This window comes from Larimichthys crocea, chromosome VIII, assembly GCF_000972845.2.
Source record: "Larimichthys crocea isolate SSNF chromosome VIII, L_crocea_2.0, whole genome shotgun sequence".
Taxonomy (NCBI): Eukaryota; Metazoa; Chordata; class Actinopteri; family Sciaenidae; genus Larimichthys; species Larimichthys crocea.
In genome coordinates, this window is record NC_040018.1 from 21964395 (window position 1) to 21985061 (window position 20667).

At 43.0% G+C, this 20667-nt stretch overlaps 1 protein-coding gene across 3 annotated transcripts in view; it reads right to left on the reverse strand.

Moving 5' to 3' along the window:
• Positions 1 to 1426: 1426 nt before the first annotated feature.
• Positions 1427 to 20667, reverse strand: part of fto (FTO alpha-ketoglutarate dependent dioxygenase) — a 114680-nt gene continuing 95439 nt past the window's right edge. Inside the window, exons 9-10 of one of the 3 annotated variants that reach the window (XM_027281324.1) lie at positions 3669 to 3809; positions 1427 to 3036 (exon numbers count right to left, since the gene is read on the reverse strand). In XM_027281324.1, the coding sequence (XP_027137125.1) occupies positions 3030 to 3036; positions 3669 to 3809 (148 nt within the window). In that variant the 3' untranslated portion in view covers positions 1427 to 3029. Of the gene's footprint in view, positions 3037 to 3581; positions 3810 to 6989; positions 7071 to 20667 lie in introns of those variants that run through there. The other 2 variants (XM_027281323.1, XM_027281325.1) reach the window with 2 other exon arrangements.

Sequence of the window (20667 nt, forward strand, 5' to 3'; positions counted from 1 at the left end):
ACAGAACATTAGCTATCACTTTATCACTGGGAGTGACATCACTCAATCAGTCAATCAATCAATCAATCCATCCATCAATCTGTCAATGAAACTGTTTGCTTTGCCAAGCCAGCTAGTTCTTTTGAGGTTTAGAGGAAACAAAAAGCAAGCCAATAAAAACTATTTAAACGATTCCTTATTAAATACTTCAAACAGATGGTTTGAAGTCTTGTATGACATCGATACTCCTGTCTAGAACATCTATGTCATACATATCTAAAAATTAAAATTATTTTGTCCACAATGCATTTTTTTTTTTAGACGTGAACAAGCCTAAGACTACAGCCATGCTAGCAGCTCTGTGAAGCTTACCCTAACACTACTTTAGTTAAATGCTAATGTAAGCATGATAACATACTCACAATATCGTTAAACATTCTTAAATGTTAGCCTTAAATCATGCAGTGTTGTTGCTGATTACTACTGTTGTGGAGAAATTGCTGAAGTCAAAGGTCAATGGTGAGGTCAGGAGGGAAGAAAGTGTTCAGGAGCCTCTGATGTCTTATGCTGTATTATTTCTTGACACTTGGCCAAGGAGAATTAGAGACACTTTCAAAGTACATCTGAAGTCCCTGAGTCAGTCTCGCATTATGACGAACTTGTGATGGTGGATAGACTTTAAACCCAAAGATCACACCCCAAATACTATACACCCCAGAATTAGTCAAAGAGAATGTCTTTACCCTTGGAGGTGTTACTGTCAGCATATTTTAGTCTGGGGACACAGATGTCTGTTTACGCAGATTGGAACGTCAACAACAAGCTATCTATTATGACTAAGAAGGCAGCAACAGGTCTCTTCGACCCCGACCACCACAGTGTTGAGATATGGTGGCACCTAGTCAAAGAAAAACAATGAGTACTGCCGAGGACCTCAAGGCCCACACGTGACCTCAAGTAACCTAAGGATAGAATAACTATAGCTGATCCATGTGACATTGATTGACTGATTTCTATTTATTTTAAGTCTAGTCAAAACCTTCCTTTGTAGGCCCCTATAAAAAATTTGACAGTTACAGCTAAATATTACTCAAAATTCAGTTGATGCAGTTCTAACCTTTGTTTTAACGTTTGACTGTTTGTCCTATGGGAACATGAAACATTGCCAGACATATATATAAATTTAAACATTCTGGATAAATGACTTCAAAGTGATTCCTCAGGCACTTACAGCAACCAGTACAGTAACTCACCTTCAGTGGGTAAATAGACACATGTGCTTGCTTGTCTTGCCTCAAAAATATTAGGACAACTACAATCAATCAAAACGGAAAAACACACACATACATGCATGAAGAATTGTTTGTACCTGTCATGTCAACGTGTTTGTTATCTAGAAGGAATTGAAAAAATGGACAAAAGCACAGAAAAAACAGAGGGAAACAGGTCATTGGATAAAACACTGTTTTTTTATTTACTGCCATTCCTATTGCTTCAGACAGACAAGCTGTGGCGCAGGGAGCACAGAGTGATTCAAATAAGTCAATGCTACTGCCGATCTACAAACAAATCTCTCTGACAACAACAAATAACAGAGGCGCTGCAAAAGAAGAAGCAAGAAGAACAGCGTTTGGCAACCATTAACATCTTGGAAAAAACTTCAGAAGTAAAAAAAGGAGTGCATTCTGCATTTTTAATAGTAAACAGCATCTCTACTTCATCATGAACTAGATAGAGAAAAGGAATCAAACGAGGAGGGCTGCTACACTGCTTTGACGTCGGCCCCCTTTTCCACCCTTTTAGCTTTTTTGAAAGTGAATTTTGTCAGAAGCGCCGGATCTTTCTCTCGCTCTCTTGGATGGCCTGCAGCATTACAGGGGAATATGGTGCTCTACACACTTTAAGAGTAATTAAAAGCGTTTGAACAGCTGTAATTATGAGAAACGGCGGTTGTGTTCCGGGTCATTCTATCAGCGCTACCTGTCATCAGAGCAGAGGCAGAGGGGCCCCGCTGCTGTTTCTCCATATGCATATCTGCAAGAACAAACGACTGGCAGGCTGCCTACAGGCTCGCTCACGCACGCACACACACACGCACGCACGCACGCACGCATGCACGCACACACACACACACACACACACACACACACACACACACTCTCTATCACATTCATACACACAAGCCTTCATGTAGACATGTGGGAGAGTGACTGTGTACGTGCACGAACTCACCACGCCACTGATCATAAGTATAGTCACATGGCTAAATGTGCACATTCAAACACACACATTAAACACTGTCACACATCAATATGGCACAAGCACACCTACACACTATAAACACTAAACAACACATTCTTCATGTTATCCATTGGGTGACATTCATAACTTATCATAATCTTTCTTTGGTCTCATTTGGGCTTATTCCACCGTTGAACACAATAAAAAGTACTATACACAAGTGAAGAATGCAATACCATGTGAGTTTTTTTTGTTTTTTTTGTTTGTTTTTTAACCATTCTATACTGTATTAACACTGTATGACGAATAGAAAGCATATATGTATGTACTGTACTGTGACTACTGAGAGTGAGTCAATCCACTGATAAAAGCATGTCTGGGTTACATGAGATTAATTAACAGAATACACTGAAATAATAAATAGTTACACAATGTATGCTAACTCTGAAATGCAGGCTCCACTTATGTTTCATTAAACCGTAGTGACACTAGTAGCTTGTTGCTAAGCTTGCGTTGTTAGCATGTTACTGAAGCACTATTTCTGGTTCTATTGTGGGTGTCTGGTTTCCGTTCAGCCAATTACAAGATGGCGAGGCTGAGCTGGGGTAGTGGAGGGTGGAGTGGGGTGGGGTGGGGCGGGGTGGGGTTGGGGTGAGGGGGTTGTAGATGCCCCAATCAAAAGGAAATCAATCATGGCGGGATCACAACCAAGGTGTCTTCAGTGGTCTGTCAGCTGATGTGGGGCCTCTACATTCAGAAAAGCTGGTGGGTTTTTCTGATCTTTGTTTTTCACTTCCTCTGTCCATCGTTCACATCCTGTTGGAAAAGAAAAAAAAAGGAATGGACATCATCATCATCACACGCCTGTGAGCTTAAAGTTTAGACGCTTAATATAGAGGTAAAAGCTTATCTGAGTTGGTATACTGGCAGCAACAAGTGGCTCAGATGCCTTAATGTAGGCAAAAAAGGAAGACAGACACGGTCTAACTTCATGTTGTGTATTGATGTGTATGTAAATATGTGACAGTGTGTATGTTCATGAAGTATCAAGGTCAATACAAACTTCTTTAGAGCCCTGAGCAGCTCCCAAAGTTTAGAAAAGCTGATATTGAAATGAGTAAATGGTTGAAAAAGTAATTTATTTATATTATTTTATTTATTTTTAATGTCCTTTTTGGGGCCCCACACTGGCCCTAAATGGCCATGCTTATGTCTTGGGCTTTCCGGCATATGCTGCTTGGCATGCACAACATCTGGTCTGTACATAACTACATCAGTAGCCATGTGTCTATGTGAATTCATGTGAGAATAAATACATTATTCAATAATCAAATTAAGTAATGAATAAACAAGTTAACCACCTGTGAATGAATGTATGCTGTACGAGCTATACATGTATACAACGTGTACACAAAGCACATTTCCGCACTTCAACATCTTGGGCCCACCTCCAGAGCAGTGACTCCACTCTGTTGATGATGTCAGCCAGATCAAAGGGAAGTGGCATGCTGGGGTCATCCACACCCCAGAAGGGCCGGTCCACTGGGGCCTCCTCAGGGGGTAATGTCTGGGCCAGACTTGAGTGGCACCTGAGGCGACAGGACACAGGAAACAAGTGCACCCATTAACTCCTCCCTCCCATCAAAACCTAGACAGTCATCAGCATTAGGGCACGTGTCTCAGGTCGCTCCTAAAACTTTCTACCAGTGCTTTTATTTAAATTACATGAAGCCCAATATTCTGAAAACTATATTTAAATCATGTCAAAGAGTTGTGTTTCTTCACCACACACTGCAACTGTGGACTGTGTACATCCAGAATATTGTCTTTAATGCCTAGTAACTAGCGCTGGTTTACAACAGAGAGATTGCAGTAGGTTAAGATAAACAGATGTCTTCCTATTTGGTCTTTCTGTATTGACTGTTGGGGGATTTAAAGGGGTCAGTAACTGAAATGTCAAGTTGTTAAGTCAGTGATGTGTTTGTGTGTGCGTGTGTGTGTGTGTGTGTGTGTGTGTGTTAACTCGTCCCTAAACACACAGTGGGTGTTGTGTGTTTGACCAGGAGGCAGGCAGATTGTGCGTTTCCTCTCCGTTTTATAACTCCTAATAACACTGAGCACAATTAGATCTCCAGCATATGAGAGAGTGAGTGTGTCTGTGTGATCCGCGTGCGTGTAAAAGCGACTGTAAGACATTTCAATTTGTTTGTACAAATGCCTCAGGTAAAAGTGTCTTTCCTCTACATGCTGTTAATGATATTTAAATTGTTGATATTTATATCACTTGTACTTCATTTCTTTGGCATTTCTGTTTTAAAACCTTCAAGCTCACTGAGCTAAATGGAGCTGAGAGAGTGGGAGAAAGTGATGTGTCAGGAAAGTGTTTCTAAAGCCATAAATGGCAGCAACAGTATCAAGCTGATGAGAAACCATGATATCATGTATCATGATTAATGCCCCATTCATCTTACACACACAGGCACACACAGCAGGATGCTTTCACAAGAACATCACTCTCTGTTGTGGCAATCATGACGGAGCAGTGAGAAATCCAGCCACTGTGTGATTTTTAATATGATTAATAATCTGGGGGTAGTTGAAATTTTTACAGTGTTTGGAACTCCCACAGACCTTCGCCACATCTTTTGTCAGACCAGTGTAAATATTTACTGCGGTGACTTGGTGTTGCTCTCCGCTGTCATTGTAAATCTGCCCTCCCTCTGCCTCTTGACAGATGAGAGTGACCCCTGACCTGGAGGTGCAAGTGGGAGGGGTGGAGGATGGCATGTTGTGTGTGTGTGTGTGTGTGTGCTTGTGAGCAGTGACCTCAGAATTTCTGTCTAGAGCCACAAGGCCATTTATACTCCCCTCTCAGTTATTATGCCAAGGTCCGTCCTACCATATCTCTTTACCCCTTGCACACTCTAAAAAAAAACTCAAAACCCCCTAAAACACAGACACACGACCACCACCACCTTGTGGCCACGGGCTAAAGGAGGGGATGGAGAGGACATAGAGAGCTCAAGAGAAGAATATGGGGGTCGGTTATGGATGAGATGAGGGGATGTTAAAGTTGTCAGGGGACAGCCGGGGGCTGCCACAATTTGTAGTTATATATTTTCACCGGAGCCACTTAATGTTCGACTGGCTCTCGGCCTAAGTGCTGCATTTTGGTGCGGTTAGCCCTTTAAAGAGCTGCTGCATTACGGTGGTGAGAAGCAGCATTAACATCCACTGTTCCAATATATCTTCTGCGCTCTGGATCAGGGCCTGATAATAGCATCTGTTAACATGCACTAAGTACCATTATGTAGCACATCACTTCATAAATAATACGATTAGGCGACCTTGGGGCTTTGCGACGAGCCGTGTGTTTAAATGTTCTCATCATTTATTTAGGGTGCGAATTAAAGGAAGCGTCACTTCAGAGTAGGAGGAGGAGGAGGAGGAGGAGGAGGAGGAGGACATGGCTGGCATACATATCTACAGACTGTGCAAGAGAGAGGGAGAGAGTGCAAACTGACCCAGACAGCACACACTCTCACACACTGTGTGGTTCTGCTGACATCAGCTCGAGGACACCATAGGCCAAGGGAACCCAGGCCTTTGATTGGGTCTGATTAAGTATTCATGCTGTAGAGAAAAAAAAAACACTCACCACTTTTCCGCTGCCCTGACTCACACCGAAAGGCCACATAGCGTAAAAATCTCACCAGCCACCTTCAACAGAGCTGTTGCATTTATCTGACAAGTGATCTTGCAACATTAGCTTGCAAATAGAAGGCTCCTGGTTTACCAGAGATAGAAAAGATATCACGACTGGAAGACTATCAAAGATAATATAGTGTAGGTAATTCAGCGCACACTTTTACACAATCTACCAGTGTTCACAGAGTACCGTATCTTGACTGCTAAAATGGAACCAAACAAAAAGTCAATATTAGGCGAGGTGCCTTAAGCTCTCCAGGGCTCTTGCTAGAAATTCAGTGTAAGCCACAGTGGCGTACAAACAAGGCTCACCAAAAGACTTTCCCATGGCAGAACAGCCCACCTTAAAGTTAAGGTCAAAGACAAAGAAGTGTGGGGGGGGGGGGGGGTAGTTGAAGAGGGAGAGAATGTGTTTGTGAGTGCAGGCTGTTCCAATGGATTAACCCCAGACAGATATGGGCCTAACTATCCCATCTGGCGCTCGGTCAAGAGAGATTGGCAACACAATCACTCATTTCAATTTGCCCTGAAACCTTATAGCCTGGCAGGCCCCCACTCAAATGGTATGCTAATGTGAAAGGTATCTAGGATTCTATCGCCTCTATTCCACAGAGGCCTTTCCCTCCACGCAGCACAGTGCACTTGAACTGCGGCTGGGGCGGGAGCTCCACGGTCCTCACTGCAATAAGGGCCGGAGCCCCCTTTGCGCTCAAACTAACCACTTTAGCTAAAGTGAGTGTTAATTATGGACAGGCAAAGCAGTCAATAAAAGGTTAATGTAAAAGTCAAAGGATAAATTCCTTTAAGCATTGCATCATTCCACCATCTCCAACACACTGCTCGCAGGTCTCCTAATCAATACGTTTTACTGTAATGCGCTCCCCATCGATCCCCAACCCCCTGCTCCATGGTCCAGGCTCCATCACTTGGTTAAAGAAAGGAAAGGGAGAGGGGGAGAGAGGTAGGTGAAAGAGAGAGGGAAGGAGAGAGAGAGAGAGAGAGAGAGAGAGAGAGAGAGAGAGAGAGAGAGAGAGGAAAGACGAGTAAATAAAATGATTAACCTCAGTTTCACTTTGTTGTTTCACTCTTCACTCTGTCATCCTGCGGGGTGGTCCAATATCATCACTGCCATCACCATCATCCTAAACCATCACAATCATCAGCATCATCAGTCCACTCAATCTCTGGTCGGTGTGTAATTGTGTAGCAGTACACTCAAGCAGGGCCATACATTAAAAGACCCTCTGCTCTTAACAGGATGGAAATCCGCCTAATAGACAACATCAGTGCTTCCAACTCTTGCAATTACACTGATAAATGCACAATTGTGTCAGGCCAAGTGAAAAAGAACCCAGAGAACGCAGATAGGAGACAACGCTTATTGCATTATTGCTACAGGAGGTCATTTGTAACCACATGGGACAAGATAGCTTGGGCTGCTTGACTCAGGACATTATCTTAGGACAAGGGTGGAGTCGCGTCATGCTGATAGAAAGCTTTTTGTAAACGGTTTACAGAGGCTCAGATGACTATTCTAAAATGGATGTGGTTCAATTGTTTTGAGAGCAATGCAAATTACATTTTTGTTTGTGCATTAATGTGAAAAATGTGTCTTTTGAATGTTCTGTATGAAATATCATCATGGTATCATAAACAACAGTATTATGAAAGCAGAGGTTTGGGGTCTAATAGCATTTTATGAAATTGAGTCCAGTAAAAAAAAAAACTCCACTCAATGCACCTTACAAATTTACATGATTAAATCTGTTTATATTTCAATGGTTTCAATTAAGAAATAAAACTTGAATAACACAATACATAAAACAACTGCAGTAAAACCTTAACCTGACAGAATACATATTTGTGGTTATGAATGAGGGAAGATGAAACATTTGTTCAAAGATTCACTTGATGGTTCTTGTTTATAGATACATGGGTAGCTCATTGAGAATCATCTCCAAAATATGTGCCATGCCCTATGCATCAGCTGCACTGGACCACAAAACAAAGCCTCAGTGAAATTACGCAGGAAAATCAATCAATCATCATCCCTGTCAGTTCTGAGCTGTATATGCCTGTGCTGATCAAGGGAAGCAAAATACCTCAGATCACCTGCTTCCTCATGCTCTGCCTGTGCTTCATTTGACTCTAACAATCCTGTGCAGGTGTGAATTTTTATGGTTTTGGCACCCGGAGTGCCTGATAGCTGAGAATGCAATCAAACAAGTCATGAAAAAACAGCCATGTGTCACATAAATCAGCCTACCCCTGAAGGTAAGGCATGCAATCAAGTCCCAAAGAGAGAGAGAAGAAAGAAAGAAGTATATTATCCATGTACATTCTGTATCTGAGCTGAGCACATCAGTCTTTGTAAGTCATGCAGTTATATAATGGGTGAGAAAGAGAAAGACAGATGGCATTTATCCACGTGCTTATCTTTCCACTGCATTGTGCAAGATATTAGTGATGTCATGCAGAGGACAATATAACAGAGAGACATTAAGAACAAGGCCCAACCTGTGAAGTTTGGATCTCAACCTACACCACCCAAGAGGTCTTGTGAACTCTCAGGGCTGTCCTCATTAGAGCCTGAACAGAACCTCAGATCCCCACCCACCATCCCCAACTCCCATTATCCCAATCACTGCCACATTCAGTGTTAAATGTAAAGTGGTGCAGAATGTGAGCCAGCCAGCCAGCCAGCCAGAAAGCGTGGGCAGGGCCGTGTCTTAACCGTTTCCTCAGGATCAATCAAATGCTATTGTGTCTGCAGACAGCTGCTGACTGTACACTTTGTGAGTATGTGAGGTGGGCAATTGTGGGGAGAGAAACACAGAGAGAAAGAGGAGGGGGGGTCATCAGATGCATGACATATGTTCCTTTCATTTTGATTCCCTCTAAGGAGCCTAGCCTAATAAAACTAACATCTGATGCACTCTTTTCCCCTTTAATTAATGGTTGTGGAAACCACAAAAAAAAAAAATGCATTAGCAAGAGGTGGGGGCAGGAGACGGAGGCGGGTGCTGCATGGTGCTTTTAACACTCTCCCCCACGTGCCACCGTGACTCTGCTGCTGCTGGGAACAATGATTCTTCCAGGGAACATGGGTACCTTTGGGTGGGGCAGCCCTTTCCTCATACTTTGTGAGGTGTCCCTCTTGCTAGCTGCCGTCTGGGGCTGCTCATTAAACCACATGAAACAAACAAGGCTCATTATTGGCATCTCCAGCCAGAGCCAGAGTTTGCATCAGGTCCATGTACTGCAAGTAGCATTGGAGCCTACAGCAGAAACAGCCAAGGTTCACCGTACCTGCACAGCCCATGCCTCCTTCACACCCAGAGTGTTTGATGTGGCCTGGCTGGCTGCCCTGTCTAGAGCAGGGTGAACCAGATGTAACAGAAAAACACACACAAAGCTAGGTAGCCTCTAAATAGCCTTCATAATTGGAGGCTATAAAACACTATTGCAGTCTGGAAGTGCAAAGGAGGCAAGCCCCTGAACTACAGCTACTGCCCTCAAAAACCAGGTGGACGTCCATTAGGTGCTTAACAGCGTAACAAATTACCGAACACCCTGGCCTGCTCCTTCTCCTCCTCAGGCTATGGGATGGAATGTGGCCTAATGTCAACACAGGCGCAAAATTTACGAGCAGACAACTATTGTTCAAATGCAATCAGGTTCTAATAAAAAAAGAGGCAGGAAAAAGGACAAACAGATAGGGCCCTCCTGGCCGTTTACTCTTCCGACAAGGGGTGGAGAGATAGATCACCCCCTAAGGCTCTGGATCTGGTTGTCTTAGTGTGTGTGTGTGTAGGTTTGAAAGGAAGAAAAAGTCAGAGAGAGAGAGAGTGAGCGAGAGGGAGAGCGAGTGTGTGCGGGTGTGTGTGTGTGGGTGTGTGTGCATGTGCTCCATGCTGACTGGGGAGGAATGGGAGCGGCTTTTGGCCTACTAGCCACCTGCGCCACACTACAGGCTAGCTCAACATAAACAGCTTGAAACGGCTTGAAGGAAAAGTAAAAAAGTAAAAAAATCCCAAAAACAAACGTTTACTCTGGGCCCTGCCACTAACACCCAAAGGGCAACACTCAGCAGGGATGGATGCCTAGCTCAACACAACAACCCCCTCCATCATCGTCCTAAACGAGCCACACGTGGCCAAATACCATCGTGAAACATTTTGATATATACAGGCAAAACTAATTAGAGTTGGTTCTAAACAGACACAGAAGTTTTTCCTGATGACGCTGTTTATTTATAAAGCCCAGGAGAGAAAATGAAGCAATAAGAGGACTTGATGGCGAGGGTAAAGAGGTTACGAGCCTGCGAGTGATTGCACTTTTTTTCACAGCTCGGAGTTTGAAGGCTGTAAATCTGCTGTTAGGGAATCAGGAAGAGGGTTACTGTGGCGTTGGGAGCACTAACTCTTAGTTTTCCAGGGCACACCATTGCTGTGAAAACTTGTTCTGAGAGTGTTCTTGTAAAACGATCATTTTTAACCCTCACCCCTTCCCTCCACCACATGCCCCCCCTCCCTCCTGGCCAAACGTTAGTGCCTTGTGGGCATCATCTGAATGGTGCAATAAAGCTGGTGATGGATGAGGCTTGCCTCAACAGCTATACAGCCGAGCCATTGGACGACACCTGACCCCAGTCACATGATAAGGTCGATCCAACGTGGGCACAATTCCCACCTGTCTTCAAGTGACAATAGGGGGGGTCAAGCTGGCCCAGCTAATTATAGTCTATTGTAACTTGAATTGCCTGGTTACAAGTCATCCTTCCAGCTCGAGGGGATGCAGTGTTAAGTTCTGAAGCCTTTGTGTAAAGTTAAACTGTGAGATAGAAGCTTTAAACTGTTGCACAACAGATATCGGGTTTCAGAAACATGTATATGAGACCTCTATACAAAAAAAGAAAGACGCTGAACAAAGCGTGAAAACAAACATTTAGCGCTTAAAGAGGAAGAGCAATCCTTTGAATAAATATAAGATTTTGTTCAAACTACATACAAAGTCGCCTCATTGTTGACATCGCTTGACACGATGACATCACATAGCAAACCAGTGATAGTAAACACGCCCTACTGAAGCAGTCATAAATCTTAACCCCCATAAACTGGACAGGTCTAGGCGGAGGCTATAATATGACCATTAGCACCGCCAAGACATTCTTGTAAAACAAATAGCAAAAATACTGAACATTTGATCATTTAAATTAATTACAGGGGGAAAAATGTATGCAAAAAAGTTTTAAATTAAAAAAACAAACAAACAATACCCCTGTGTATACTAGACAAAGGATAAAAACACACCACTAAATCTGATACTTAATGCTTATAATAATAATTCTCAGATAGAGGGTTCCCCTGTGAAAAATAAATGTAGAAAAGAGAACAATGCAAACTGTGATTGATTAAATAGTTGACGGACCCCCTTTGCTCTTCCCCTCCAGTATCATCTGTTGTACACACCCTGCAGAGAATCTACACATTGAGACATTCATAGGTATTATGTCAAAAGACCAGGTAAAGCAACAGTGAAAAGCGACCTAGTTGGTCATTAAATGGTAAAATGGTTTCTTTGTTTTGGGATTTTCTTTTTTTCTTGGGAAAAAAGTCGGTACAGAGTTAGTTTCTGAACATTTTAATAAGCTACATCATTAACAAAAAGCCTCCTCTACATGCAGCTCACCACGTTCTATGAAAACAGAATTGCAGGTGAACAAATTCATAACTTGAGTTGTGTTTGGGCAACTTTCGAAAACATATTGCTGATAAAAGACGGTCGACAGAGCAGACACTTAATGTTGCAGGGAGAGAAACGGAAAGAGGTGGGAGAGGGTAGATCGGATTGTGTGTTTAGTAAGAGACAGAGGTGTAGGTGTGTGTAAAGGGAAGAGCAAGCTGAACAGACTAAAGTGGTGGATATGGATAAGTAAGTAGGGCACCCTCTCCCCATGATTTTTTTTTTTTTTTTGGAGTGGCACAGAGTAAAAAATTACATTCCCATCCCATATGGGCATCTGCCATAAGTCAACAACTAAAACTACCATTACTCATTCTATTTACAGTACAGGATGAGGTCATTCTAGCCTGTCAGCCTGTATATAACTTATGACATTTTCCCAGATCTATTTGTTTTGTTTTGTTTTTTTGTTTTCTTTTCAATAAACAAACAAAAGAAAAAGTCCCAAACTCAATGAAGCTTCTCATCCAAGCCTGAGAGAGGCCTAAAGTAGCTGCAATAGAGTAATGTGAGTGAGTGTGTGTGTGTGCATTCATGCGTACACTTGTATGCTGTGCGACCATGCCAGAGGAGTGCTTACCGCCAGGTGTTTGAACTTCTGCATCACCTGGTGCTCCTGCTGCGTGAACACGAGTTTTGTTTCACCCTATTAAGTAAATAGTGTAATTAAAGGGCCTCGGCATTTAAAACGCTGTGAACAGCCAGCAATTTGTTTGGAAGAGCAGCCAGGCTAGGCCCTGAGGCTCTGCACCAAACAGGATACAAAAAAAGTACACGCAGCAAGCCAGTATAATAGTGTGTGGGTGTGTGTATGAGTACATATGTACCTTCCTATTCAGGTGAGTTGGTGTGTGTGTGTATGTATAGCTGTGTGTGCAAATCACTCATTAAAGGTTGTTCTGCGTGTTGAAAAAAAAAGAAGCTGTTTGTGGTCTAACAGGTGTTTAATGGTGTTCTGTTTGTCGTGACAATATCAAAACTTGGTGCAATAACTGAATACCAGCATAACTGAAGACTGTGTTTCTCAGAACCACCCTTTGTCTATAGTGACACAGGCGTTGTTCCTGTTGATACTGATGTGAGTCAAAAAGAGTCACAAATGAAGGTGACACAATGCTTGTTTGCCATAAGAGGCAACAATAAGACAGAAGCCACACAGAGCTCAGTACAATAAAAACATAGGGATTACATCTGAAGTGGTAAGAGAGATCAACTGCCTTCATTAGTTTCCTCTCCTAATTTCCACTCCACAGACACACCCGCCCTGCACTACCTATCCCAGTGAGGATGCTTCTTACTAAAGTCTCTGCCCTTAGTGCTGATCCAGGGTCAGCTGTGGGGTGTAAGAGAGGGATAACCTCTTTCTGAGCTTCGTAGAAGCCCAGATGGCTGTGCGAAAGCTCTGATCCAAAAACTAGCTTACGACTCAATCGCTGTGGCCACATCTCTAAGTCTACAGTTTAACCCCTTCTGATGTCAGCCAAGGTCACAGATGCACACTTGAGAGGCAAAAAGAGCCAGGAGTGAAGTGCTGCCAGAGTCGAAGGAATTAGATCCCGGCTGAGTGGCCCTCATCTGGCTAAGCCTGGTAAGTAGCAAGACTAACAGGCTGAGGCACGGTGGTTTGGGTTCGCAGACACACACATATACACACACTCATGCTTGTAAGCGTGCACACAAACAAACACACACACACACACACACACGCACACACATATATATACTATATGGAGGTAAACACATACTTCCATAGTCACACACACACATACACAGACACGGAAGGACTCAGAGGGCTACAGATGGTGTGCCCTGGGCCTGGTGACTGGGGCTCTGAATGAGCTAGTTTTAGATCCAGAGTGGAAGCTGCCACGACGCACAGGGCTCAGGGGTTGGGGCGGAAGACAAAGAACAGCGGAAGGAGTTCATGAGGGGAAGAGAAGAGCGGGCGGGGATCCTCTGTTGCTGCATGGGGGCTCCGAACATTTTTAGTACAGCATCAACATGACACTGTCCATTTGTCCCCTTGCCCTATTGCCCATGTCCTATCTCTGAGTCTCCTGACACCAACACCCCTAAGAGTGTAAGCACACACCCCACAACTACACAAGCACGAACGTACACACACTCTGTGAGCCAGTGGCCACTTCAGCCGTAATTCCGCCTGACTTCCGCTGTCTGACTGGCAGGAGACAGGGAGGGTGAGGACAACAAGCTGTGAATACGGGAAGAGACAGAAAATCATTGAGAACCTTGCCTTTATGAATCTTTGATGAGAGAGAGTGGGGTTTGGCGGGGGCTTTGCCTCTGGTTAAATCAGAGCATAGCGTGTGTGGTGTGTGTATGACTGCCAACAGAGGTTGAGATAAACAGGGCCTGGACCAGGCCCAGACAACTGCAAACCCAGCAGTTGGGAACATTTGTCCCTGCAATTAGTCCCTGTCCTCCCTGTTCATGTTGCAGGTAAGTGTTATTGGTAGCTAGCAAAGCAGCTATCACTATGAATGCCTTGAAGCACAGCAAGGAGTCCTTTGTGTGCATGTCAAAGGCATCTCCCATATTTAATTATGCAGCTGGCAACACATCGGTTTACCACAGATTAATTAATCAATCAATCAATCAATCAATCTCTGTACGAAGACAAAACAATATTAAAAGGGTTTGACTAAGGTTGCATGCCACTTCATAATGTTTGCCAACATTCATATTACTCATTGTGTTGTTTTGAACAGCACCTGCACCTGTACTTTGGTACAAATGATGTTCATACATTAACATTTAATGTTGGTTAAATCAACAACACTACAACACAAATTCTAATGGTCGCATAGATACTGTTGTTTTTTTTAAACTATCCTCTGCTGTGATGCCTTGCGACCTCTGCTTTGGTTCCTTTGTGACTTACAATTGCAATCATACACACTTATGATGGATAGGATACCACTTTCGATATAGGGGGGTACTGCATTTTCTGAAGAGTGAACTGTAGTCTGAAAGACAGCCATTCAAAACTATTCACATCTTTCTCAGCCTTGAAAGCATTTTGTTTCTTGACATTGCTGGTAATATATTCCACCCATATATTTCTCATCTGAGAGAGGACCAGTTTAACATACATTAACAGGTCTGGCTTTCTGCCATGATAAATGACAGGCGTCTAAGTGCGGGAAGAAAACCAAACAATGTGACAAGCTGGCATTATACTGTCCTACACTTCAGTTTCCTAATTAACAATGATATATGTTGCAGTGTCTTGTAAGGGCATACCAGTTTGCAATTAAAGCGTGGGAAGTTGTATTACACCCACACCCTTGCGGTGTTCCTTCTTTCACTGTTCATTGTTTTACCCTCACACCTGTTCTGACATCGGACACATGAAAAGCTGATGGTGACTCAGAGGAGGTTGTTTAATTAATAATACAAGACATGTTACAACAACTCTCTTTCTCAGAAACAGCTTTTTAATAGATGTCAAGCAGGTGCCAATTTTCATCTCAACCTGAGTTGGGTTATGTTACGAAACAAGCAGAGCAGCATAGTAGCTTTATCTCATCTGCCACCTGTGACAGCTCAGAATTCAGAGTCCTCCAGGAAGCTCGGCTCATATTAATGTGTCACCAGGCCTTTTGAAGACCCGATTCATCCATCTGTCGGTGAGCACAGAGGTACTGCTGACTGATTTCCAATCACATACAAGCTTGGCAATGAGATGAACTGTCTTAAGCTGATCAAGAGAGCTGCCCTGGCTTCCATCTACATCTGTCAGGTTCAAACTTTACACTTCACTACACATGTTGATCACATATAGCAAAGTACAGGCACAATTTCAAGCTGCTGTTTGGACTAATCTACTTTAGGCTTGAATTAACAAAGAATTTCTACTTTCTGTGATCCTAAGATGAAGCCGAAGGAGTGATTGACACCTGAAGTGCCTGTTCTCACAACTTGTAGACCTGCCATAACTGTGAACTCGCGGCTTCCTATAGCCTCAGGTGAAGACAATGGAGAACTATGCCAGGTTTGGGTTGGGTTGTTTATAGGGCAAGAGTGAGTCGAACAGTGCCCCCTGATGGTTCATACATGCTTTGTGCCAGTGAGAAGCTATAGGTAGGGTGAGTAGTGTGACTAGAAAAAGTAATGCCAAGGAAACAACATCAAATTGGCATCAAATTGAGCCTGTATCCAACCTTTGTTTGCAGGCAAAGGGAGGCTAAAAGAGCAGTACTTAACAGAGCAGCTAACCTGTGGTCATATCTGCTGGACAAATCAATAGAAGTGTCTGAGAGCAGAGCAGAGTATGCTGTGGGGGAGCTGGAGGGGCTACCCCTGGCCCGCTGCCCCCAGGCCCCTCCTGGGGGGTACCTGCCTGTCTCTTCAGCGCCATCTCTTTTGCCTCAGTGCTCCCATCATCCAACTACTCACTCATACACACACAAGCGTGCAAAAAGCCCACGTATACCCTATTACTAGCATTCTGTGACATCTTGTAGTGCCATCTATACTATGAAGTGAACAGGGGATCCACGTTTTCTAAAATGTTACACTGCAGATGCAGACTTGTAAAAGGTATAGAAGAGCATATACAGGCAAATGTATAGAAACTGACAGTGAGACACATATTAATAAATATGCACGTCCCCTGATACCCTATAGTACTATAGTACATGGACCACAATATGGACACGCTTCAAATGGCTTCCCATCGTAGTAGTCTTTCACACAAAAGTGCAAAAGAAGCCGTACCTAATGCACAACAGAACACCACCCCCCACCTGACCCTTAAGCCCTGGAGAACAGTCAGGGCCAGTAACAGCAGTACTCCTCCAAACTGCAGGAATCCAATTCTCTAAAAAGCAGAGATCCTTCTCCTCATCTCTACCCCACTTGCTGCTGCATACTTACTTTCAATCACAGTTAACATCACAGAACAAGAAGTGGAGGGATGGGAGGAGGTGAAACACAAGCCTGCTGCACAATACACTTGTCTGGCAGCTGCTTGCTCTGACATTTGAGGCCATGGGGACCTTGTTGAAAGAGCAGATGCTCACTGATGTACAGGCACAGGAACATGGCAACTACACAAGTGGCTGAAGCAGAAAAAAATCTGCACAAACATATGACAGAAAAGAACAGGGGGGGAAAGGCTGAGGATGGCAGGCTCACGCAGAGATGTGTTGAGTGTAGAAACACAACCACAAATACACAGCAGAGTGGGCATGGCTCACTGACTGCGGATACATAAAGTATCTGAAATCTGAAATTTAAAATCATAAATACTTGAGCAAAAAAAGATTTATGGAACCTACACATCCATTTGGATACACACACCTACAGAATGAAACAAACACACACAAGATATGTACATAAGACTTAAACAATAAGACAGGTAAAGACTCACACTTCCACTTTTCCAGTGTACAGGTAGGGTACAAGCTGCCACAGTCTCCTTACATTAAAATATTAACACACAAACCAACGTGCGGCATTTTACATGCAACTTTTATACTGGCCTATATACTGAGTGTACCTTGTAAGTACTACTGTGTGATATCTTGTTATTATGCCAGTAATCACATTTAACTTGCTGCAACCACACTTGAGTGACAACATGTTCCTGGAATATTGGCATCACTGATGTCAATGGTAAGAGTTGGAAGAAAGCCAAGAAAAGATGAGTAAATTGAAATAAAAAAAGAGACAGCAAATAAGGTGTAATGGAAATGTGAGATGGGGGGGAAACAGATGGAAACAAAAGAGAGAAACACAAGACAAAGAATGCAAAGTGAGAGAGGTACAGAGCAGGCAGCATCATGGTGCATCTCCGGCAGAGAGAAATTAGTTTCCGCAGAGGACTGCAGGCAGCATTATGGAAATGGGTGCCTGGCAGCTTCTTTAGCTGACTGTAAACAGGATCTTGGTAAGGCATACAGCCTTTGGTGAGGCCCACGGAGCCTGGCATCATTGTGGTGCTGTATTGAGCTACAACACTCCCACGGTCCCTCCTTCTATCTGTCTGGTTCCTTTGCTCCAACCTGCCCAAACTCCACTCGTGAGTAATTTATGAAGCAGTGTGGGGGTGGTTGCGGAAGCAGTACGCACACATCCTGACACCAAATACATGACATGTTCCACATGTCTTCCCACGAAACTACAAAGAGCCCTTTTGTCTCTACAAAGAAAAAGAAACACCAAAAAGTAGTTGAAGCACTCATCACTTTGTGAACTGCTGTGAACCAGGCAGTTAATGGCAACCTCGGTTACGGGGCTAATCCGGAATTAAAACAGCTCCCTGTACTAATGGTTATCTGTGCTAATTAAGCTGTTCATTCAAGGAATATGACATTATTTGGCAGTGTTGTCATCTGATTATGCCAGAGTACAGGCGTGTTACACTGCCAAGTGAACAGAAGAAACCCAGGCCAAAAGACTAGCCAGGAGTTAAGGGCACTCAGGAATATTTTTCCAATATTAGTATAGTGCCAGATTTCTGCAAATGACTTTAGTAGTTTTCAAACAGGACATCCAACAAAATCCACTTTGCAGATGTCCCCATCACAGTTTCATTATCTCTTACCTCATTGCCTATAAATCTATTCCTTTGTCAAACAAAAAAAGGAAAAGCGTCACATTTTGCGTGTCTATATGTGCACGTTTAAGTGTGTCTACTTGTCTGCCTCTTCACAGTAGTGCAGGCCTCTCTCACAGCTGTAGCCAGCACAATTACAGGAGGCCTACATTATCTTTGCCATGCTGCAAAACAAAGTGGAGTGGCTTAATGCAAGGTCTTACACAAAAGTAAACAACTTCATCTTGTGTCTGAAATATGTGTCACTGCGATTGTGCGAAGCAAAGCTGCCCATCTACACAGCCGTGTCGGGTTGAAGGAGCATCTCCTAATTACTGAGAGAGAGAGAGAGAGAGAGAGAGAGAGAGAGTCAAAGAGAGAGAAACTCTCTCTTCCACAGTTCTTCAAACAAGCACTTCCTACGGGACTCCATTGTTTGGACTGAGGCATCATGGGTAGCCTTATTTACAGATTTTAATTGCTCTGGTGATCTGTGGGTAAAACACCCTGTCGTAATCACCCCACAATAGAATTGTTACTCTTTCTGACAATTGTAATAAAATGCTCTACAGCGTCCGGGGGAAAACAACGAGTAGGAAACAGAAAAGGGCAGAGAAAAATAAACACAGATGGTAGATGATGTAAAGAAAACAGGAAAAATAGAGAAAAAATAAATAAGGAGAACATATTTTGCATGCAAATCTTCTCAGTGAGAGGAACTAATCCGAGCGGGCGGGAAGCAGGGATGCGGATGGGTCTGTTGTCCAAGGAAATGATTGCTCTCCCACCTCAAAGTGACAACCATGAGAAGCTCACCGTTCCTGGACTTCCGAAGCGGAACCGCAGAGGAGACATGCACTGCAAACATCACACAACACACACACGCAGACAGATTGGGAATGAGAAGGGTAGGTCACCTACAGGAAGAGATTAGTGTCACCAGGCAGAGGTATGAACATGGGACTGTCAACTGCAGCTGTCCCTGCTCTGGGAGAAGCTGGCACAACTAGCTCTCATGTACTTTCAAACTGTTTTCACAAAAGTGGTAAAACACAGTTTATGCTGGAGTTGAGACCAAAGGATTTGAAATTAAACAGTGTGCATGGATAAAAAATAAAAAAAAAGTTTATTTAAAATAGGCAGCTACCCTTTTCATTTGACAATACAACAGCCATGAAAAACACACGACCTGTACTAGGCTATACTTTGCGGTAGTGTTGTGTTGGACTACAATACTTCAATGAATGGTGTTTCTAATACTTTGTTCACTTAATTTACATATATTGAAGAACAGAACTATCAAAAACCATCAACAGTCATCATCAGTCCAAAATCCAATCCATTAACACTAAAATCTACTTTCTCAAAACTGTCTGTCTTACTGTCAAAACATAAAAATTGTATTGAAGTCTCAAAATGATTGTATGTATTGCATTTAAATGACAACCAATATCCTCTGTGTGCATTACAATGGATTTGGTCAATCCGTCTGTGGCACCTACATATGGATATATTGATCTTTTCTTTGACTGTAATGCATTTGCTGCACAGAACAACAGTTTAAAATGATCTGCACCATTTTTTACAGCTCTGAAAAGATACTGGCACTGCAGTCTGGAGTAGCAGCTCCTCTACCCTCTGAAAAAGACTGTTTTACTTAAGTGTGTCAAACTCTATCCCATTATTATGCCTGCTGATAAAGGTAATACAAACACCCTGTGCATCAAAGGTCTATGAAAAATTAAACAGCCAATCAGCTGGCAATTATTCTCTTTAATCTCCTGGAGGCAGCCAATGGGTATGTGCCGCTGGTGGTGGTGGCCTGGAAGGGATTCATGCCTTTGGATCTGCACATTCCACAATCCAAACACTTACTTTGCATTATGCTCAGCTCAGGCTAAAATAAAGTACAGGCAAACTTTCTAAACTGTTTTACTTTTCCTTATTTGGGAAAAAAATACACCATCTTGAGTATTGATATATTAAAGTCAATTTGCCTTTGTTTCTCCTGGACTATAGATCGCTTAAAGACATTTCAGTTGGACATGAAGACACCCTGTTCATGTTCCAAAGGAGCTGATCAATTGCTCATTTAAAGCAGGAGGATCTGGTGCCATGGTGTTTAGAGGAAGTAATGTTTACTGTATCACAATCAGAGCGTAAGCTCATTGAGTATGTGCCACTGATCTCCAGTTGTCAATGGTAAAATGTATTTTAAAGATCTGACTATGTTGTTATGAATTACAATAGGTGCAGCAACAACTACAGAAAAATGCTTATTACAATGAAATTAGGATGGTGACATAACATAGATACGTTAAAAATTAGAGGGTCACGTGTGCTGTATTTTCAAAAAGCAAATGTAGTTCTTACTGTTCTTCAGGAAGTCCATCAATTAGTAATTAGACACAAATTCCTAAAAAAAAAAAACC